A 7,500-nucleotide genomic window follows, 5' to 3' on the forward strand; every position below is an offset into this window, starting at 1 on the left:
AGGTTTTTGTTTAGTGCATTTCAGAAAGTTACAGCTCCTCTTATAAAGAACTTTATGCATAATTTTAAGACCTATCACTCTTTTGTAACAATCCTTGTTACTTTGTTTGTACATTTCATGCCAGGTAGCTGTAGTTATTGCTGATATTTCTGCAACCACTCTGTATTCTCATAATTATCTCTGATTAAACAGAAATGATTAAAGGCTTTCCAGCTATGACCATCTAATCTTTCATTTTAGGCATAGTATATCTAAGTCTACGTTATCAAATATGTTTTCCTTATTAAAAAAAAATGTGATTTGAGGGATACTTCATTGTCTTTTCTAGTAAGTTGAGTGACTACATGGAGGTTTACTCATTAGCTTAAGTAGCTGAATATACTCATCAACCACAATTTGTTAATTCTTGATACTAACCAGCTTGAGACTGCTTCTTGTTCTTTGATACTGAAACTCTTGACTTTAAGTTTAATAAATCATGAGAATAGCCTAAGGATTTTTAGAAGTTAGCACAGAGTAGTTTATGTTGGTATGCTATGTTACAACAAACTTCAGCATCTTGGGAGAAAGAATGATAGCTGTAGGGATATTACCCAAAACATATAGTGTAAAATGGTTATCTTCTATAACAACAAACCATATTTTAATAATATCTGAAACTAATAGATTACTATGGTAAATTATGTGTCATACTTTAAGTTCAGTGATTAGTGGTTTAAACTGTTTATGTATATATTTACTTTTTATAGCTCATAAGAAATGCCCAAAATAGCAACATTGTCTACATGGGTAAATTGATACAGGAAATGTTGAGTAAATTATTCTTATGTTACAAACATGAGACTATTTGGACTACTTAAAGGAATTACCTCCCTTGAATATTTCAAATTTGTTTTAATGTTACCTATCTCAGAAGATATATACATCCCAAGATTTCTTCCTGTTCCTTTCAAATTCCAAATTGAAGAGTTTCTCATCAGGCCCTCGTCGAAATTACAAAATCGATTTTGAAAATATTTTCTTTCATAGGTAACTGACTGGGTTACCTATTTTAGGGTTTGGAAACAAAAATAACTCTTAACAAATAAATAGCTAAAAAGAGCATTGTTTACTAAGAATAATGAAATTTATCATCGTTCTAGCATTTATATTCTGTATAGTCTGTGGTTAACAAAAGACCGAATCAGTTGGGTTATATTTTTACATCCATTTATGTTTTCAGTCCAAATCTTTTTGAAGTCAACTTGGTCATTCTGTGAGTGAGAAAATATTATTGAGCTTGATTAATTGTCTATTCTTTAGAACAGTGGTTCCCAACCTGTGGTCCATGGACCCTGATGGTCTACAAAGGTAGTACTGGGGCTCCAGGAACTAAATTCAAAATTTCATATATATATATATATATATATATATATTATATTAAATTAGAGATAAAACCACTATTAGGCAAATCAAACAATGAAAAACTTAAGCCAATACATAAAATTAATTAATTTATATTATTTTAAATATATATCAAAATTATTAAAAGTTTAATAAAAGATAATGAGTAAAACACTATGATCGTTTCATGGCTGTCCAATTCGTAATAATTCCAGTTATGGTTATTACGAATTGGACAGCCATGAAACAATCGTAGTATTTTACTCATTATCTTTTATTAAACTTTTAATAATTTTGATATATATCTAAAATAATATAAATTAATTAATTTTATGTATTGGCTTAAGTTTTTCATTGTTTGATTTGCCTAATAGTGGTTTTATCTCCAATTTAATATAATATAATATTTTACTATAAAATTGGATTCAATCCTAAATCTGATTTTTCCCTGTAAGTTTGGATTTATTCCTTAATATTTTATTATATATATATATATATATATACTTAAGGATAAGCATATTAAAAGAGGTCTGTGAGAAAACACATTTAAATAAAAGGGGGTCCTTGGTAGGGAAAGGGTTGGGAACCACTGCTTTAGATGAACCTCTAGCATGATTGCAACCAGTGAAGGGATGAAAAAATATAAATATTAACTATTTGAGATGTTTTTTTAATGGCTGGTTGACATTATAGCAGTGGGCAAGCATTCAGATTACTCTGTCAAATGTAAATCTTATTTATTCACATTACTTTGAATTAATCATGCATTTTCTTATAACTTCAAAATTTCGATGATGTGAATGTTTATTTTTAAAATGACATTGTAGGATAGGTGTAAGAGGCTGGATCTAGCCAATTTGAACATAAAACAGTTAGATATTTGGGCTGGATATGGCTTGTTTTAATGCTAAAGGGGTAATGTGCATCACTATGTTTGCTTGTCCTTCCACTGTTACAGGTATATGAGGTATATGTGCATTGCAGTTCAACTTGAGGAATGAGCCATTCTGAAGCTGGACAGCTTCAATTCCTTAGAATTTATTAGAGAAGTCCAAAGTTTAGAGCAACATAAGAATTTCTGCTGAGACTTTTCTTTTGCATGTTTATGTGTGTTATGCCTGGCTGTTTTCTGTTTTTCCATATGGTCTAATTCTGTTTTCCTTATTTTTAATCTTTAAATTTCAGTTCACAAAGTAACTTTGCTGACTTTTCCAAGATGAACACTGCTGCTTCTCAAAATTCTTCTTCAGTCCAACCAGTTGCTGCAAGCACCACACCATCTGCTGATTTATATGATGTATTTACTGCCCCAGTTTCTAATCCTGCCAGTGGAGGCAACATACCTCCAATGCAAGCTCCCAACCTTGCTTCCCCAATGAATCCTTCTGGGACATTAACATCACAGATAACCACTGGTTCAGCCATCAGCATGCAGACTGTAACTACATTTTTCTCTTATTTTACTAGTTAAACTCATTAGAATGCAGCATTTTAAGGAGTTAATCTGGTTATAGAAACCCATTACTCTGTCTAGTATTTATCTTATCAATCAAAACTAAATGAATAGAAAAGGATGTAACCAAGCTGGAATTAAATACCAAGGCTTTTTTGACCAACACTCTGTTTCTGCCAGCTTGCACTAAATACACGAGCACTGGCTATGTGGTTAAAAAGTTCACTTCATAACCACATGACTTCAGGTTCAGTCCCACTGTGTAGTACCTTGGGCAAGTAGTGTCATCTATTATCCGGAGCACTGACCAATACTGTATTTGTGAATTTGGTACATAGAAACTATATTAATCCTGTTGTGTGTGTGTGTGTATGTATGTATATATATATATATATAAGTATATAGAATTAAAAAGTCAATAAAAGAAAACAGAGAAGAAAAATTTAAAAGATGCTTGGTTCATTTTATTTGTATTACAATTGGAAAAGTAATGCAAATTAAAAGATATACCTATAAGAACAAGTATAAAAGGAACCACATCAACAAAATAACCCCAAAATATCCAAAAAGATATTCTACATATGTTTCAATATAACAATATTTTAGAATCATCTATAATTGTAGCTTTTAATTATATAATAAGCGGTATATTAGATCTCAAGAAAAATAAGTATATTTTAGTCTTGAGTTATGAAACAACTTATTTGAGGACTATGTTTAGGAATTTTCAAATATAAACAAACTACTTTGAAAGATGCAGAGTTCATGTGATTTAGAAATTTATCATTTAAAATCTAGTTAGTATTGAACATTAAAATGCTACTAAAGTTTCAAATTTATTCTAAAAAAAATTTTTTATTATATTTATATTTATAAAGATTTATGTGAGGGAGGTGGTAGAAAGATGGATGTGAGGGGTGTAATATACAAAAATTATATTGGGAAATGTAAATATAGATTGGGTGAATGACATTGATGTTATTTAGGCATTAAATTAGTCAGGATATAATTTCCGGTGTTCAAAATTAATCTTTTAACTTGCATTACTTTACCAATTGTAATACAAATAAAATGAACCAAGCATCTTTTTAATTTTTCTTCTCCATTTTATTTTATTGACTTTTTAATTTTAAGAGACTGTTTATTCATATATATTGAGGAACTTTCTATAAGTTAGCATCAGAATTCCAGGGGTTAACATTTTCAGAAAGATGCTATATCCAGTCACTTAAAATAAAATACTCAGTCTGAGAGTGAATAAAAGTATTTAATCCATAATTGTTAGTCCACTAAAATATATTCTCTTTTGCCTATGGCTTGTGCCATAGGCAAAACAATATATTTTTTCAAACTAAAAATTGTATACACACACACACACACACACACACATTCATTCATAGAGAAGAGACGGAGAATATCTATCTATCTATTTATACAGAGAGATACATACATGTGTGTGTGTGTGTATACAAATGTGCAATAATGTTGATATTTAACTTGTTGCCAGTTGACTGAAACAGTGCTGATGTTGACATTCCTCCTTGGCACTCTGTAGAATATAAAAGTTCCTTATTTGAAAGCAAGTGAGGCTTGATGACAAGAAGAGCATATGTCCATAAAATCCAGCCTCTAACTTAATGCCAACATGATAAAGTGGATGCTAAATAAAGGAATGGATGACATATATTCATTTGTTCATTTTAGATTCCATGGTTTTTGAGTATTTTACATCACTGGTGACTTTAAGAGAAGCATTTATGTCATAAAATCTGGTTCAGTATATTTGAATTAAGTAACTCCTCTTTCTTGAAGTATATGAAATAGTATATATCAGATAATTTGGGAGGGTGGAAGTCAGTTCAATGAACTATACAAATTTATGGCCTTATGATATTAGGAAAACTTGTTGTTATTAATATTATAAGTGAGCCGGCAGAATCATTAGCACACCAGGCAAAATGCCTAATGGCATTTCGTCCGTCTTCACATTCTGTATTCAAATTCTGCCAAGGCTGATTTTGCCTTTCATCTCTTTGGGGTCAATAAAATAAGTATCAGTTGAATACTCGGGCCAATGTAACCAACGTACCCCACCCCCTAAAATTGCTGGCTCTGTGCCAAAATTTGAAACCAATATTACAGGTGAGTTGGTAGAATCATTACCATACTGGACAAAATGTTTAGTGGCATTTCTTCTGGCTCCTTACATTCTGTGTTCAAATACTTCCACGTTCACCTTTGCCTTTCATCATTTTGAGGTTGATAAAATAAAGTACTAGGCAATTATTGGCCTCCATCTAATAGACTTGGCTCCTCCCCTCAAATTACTGGTCTTGTGCAAAAATTTGAAAGAATTATTATTATTATCGTTATTACAATGGTAGATTGGCAGAATTGTAAGAGTAATATTTAGTTATGGTTTTTCACATTCTGAGTTCAAATCCTGCCAAGGTTAGTTTTGCTTTTCATCTCTTGAGAATCAGTAAAACAAAATACCAGTCAAGTACTAGGGTCTATGTTACAAGCTAACTCCCTCTCATAAATTTCAGGCTTTGTGCTTGTTTGCTTATGCTAGAAACAAATTATCATTGTTGTTGTTGTTATTAAGGGGGAAGCTGGCAAAATCATTAGCATGCCAGACAAAATGTTTAGTGGCATTTCATCTGTTTTGTTATATTCTGAGTTCATATTCCGCCAAGGTCAGCTTGCCCTTCATGGTCAATAAAATTAGTACCAGTTGAGTACTGGGATCAATGTAATCAATTATCCCTGTCTCCCAAAATTTCAGGCCTTGTGCTTTTAGTAGAAAGGATTGTTATTATTATTATTATTGCATGAGAGAACAATGCATGCCATCAAAGTGACACTGGGGTAAAATATACAAAGCCCAGTATACTCATCAGGACTACCCGTCTGATAAGGGTACACCAGGCACATGCATCACAACCATATGTGCACGATATGGTGATCTCATATCAAGATAAACAGCACATCACCTTACAGGTGGGGCCCAATTAGAATTTTCTTCATAAGGTCCCTGAACAAGGATTGTTTAAGGATGTTAAATGAAACACCCATGTTTCCAAAGGGAAATATTCAAATTCCAAAGAATTTCTCTCAACACCTGGCTATGATCCCCCCCCCCCACTACTTCTACACATGGTCAGAGATGCACATATCATCAGCCACTAAGGGATGTGTTCAACTGGTTAAGGTCAAGCAACTGACAAGCAAATGTGTGATATTGGGCAGAACATTTACTGCAGCCCATCTTTTATATCAAGACAAAACAATGTACATGATAACACTTCCAGTCAGTTAAGATCAGAAGCCATGACAGCCACTGCCTGGTACTGCATCAGAGCATTTATTATCATTATTATTATCATCGTCGTTGTTGTTATTATGGTGAGCTGGCAGAATCATTAGCATCTCAGGCAAAACACTTAGTGGCATTTTATCCATCTTCATGTTCTAAGTTCAAATTCTGCCACAGTTGACCTTGCCTTTCATCCTTTCAGGCTCAATAAAATAAGTACCAATTGAGTACTGGGATTGATGCAATCAACTTAGCCCCACTCCCACCCCACTCCAATTGCTGGTCTTGTGCTAAACTTTGAAATTATTATTATTAAAAAAAAGAACAACAAAAGGCTGGCAGAATTATGAGAGCTCCAGACAAAATATCTTGCAGTATGTAATTATGTCCCTTTAAATTCTGCCAGTCAACTTTGCCTTTTCATATTTCTAGTGTTTATAAAACAATTACTTTATCAATATGCAATATCCAGATGTGTGAACTATGCTTCTTTATGTAAAATTAGGTAAATAGTTTAAAAAGAAAGCACTTCTGTAAGCAGCAAAGAAAATTATCCTTAAAAAAATTTAGTGATTTATTGATAATGATTGTAACAATAATGTGTATCTCTTCTTTTTTTCTGTTTTTCTTTTCCAGTTGAGTGGGATGAGTTTAGGAACCGGTACCGTTCCAATGCAAGGAATTGGTATGATGCCATCGGTAAGTATTTGTCCTAGCATTATACTACGTCCACATACTTATGCATACACTGTCACCTTGAAAATATGAACAACAGTAACGTTCTATTTTAGAGCAAATATACTTTGAAAAATATCTTTCTTTTCAAAGAATTTTTTCAATTAACACCCACTGATTTAAACCATCCAGGTATATACATTTTGGTTATTCATCATCATCATTATTGTCATCATTGTTTGTCATCTGTTTTCCCTGCTGGCATGGGATCAATAATTTGACAGGATCCAGCAGATCACAAAGTTTTGTTGAGCTCCAGTATCATCTTTGGCATGGTGTTTACAGCTGGATGCTCTTCCTAATGTCAACCACTTTATAGTGTGTACTGGGTGCTTATTTTCATGCCACCAATTTGATCCATTGATTATTTTTTTTTTTAATAGAGAAAAAAAACTACATTATGTGATGTTAAGTGTGATGTTGTATGCTGCTTATTCTCAAGTGCTATTATTTTACTTCAAATGAAACTTTAAATTTTTAAGCACACATGTACACCCACATGCACATACATACATGATGGCTGTCCACTCTTGACTGAAGAAGATCATTGCTGACCTTTAGGAACATTGTGTGCTCTAGGACTAACATGTATTTTGCATTTGTAGCTCTG

The 7,500-nt window shown here is 32.5% G+C and overlaps 1 protein-coding gene across 7 annotated transcripts in view; it reads left to right on the forward strand.

Moving 5' to 3' along the window:
- LOC115223885 (clathrin interactor 1) overlaps window positions 1-7,500 on the forward strand; it is a 183,733-nt gene that overhangs the window by 146,027 nt on the left and 30,206 nt on the right. For all 7 annotated transcript variants that reach the window (XM_029794642.2, XM_029794650.2, XM_029794601.2 and 4 more), the window contains exons 10-11: window positions 2,569-2,821; window positions 6,792-6,854. In XM_029794642.2, the coding sequence (XP_029650502.1) occupies window positions 2,569-2,821; window positions 6,792-6,854 (316 nt within the window). The remainder of the gene's footprint in view (window positions 1-2,568; window positions 2,822-6,791; window positions 6,855-7,500) is intronic.

The sequence above is a fragment of the Octopus sinensis genome, linkage group LG2 (genome assembly GCF_006345805.1).
Source record: "Octopus sinensis linkage group LG2, ASM634580v1, whole genome shotgun sequence".
NCBI classification, from domain to species: Eukaryota; Metazoa; Mollusca; class Cephalopoda; order Octopoda; family Octopodidae; genus Octopus; species Octopus sinensis.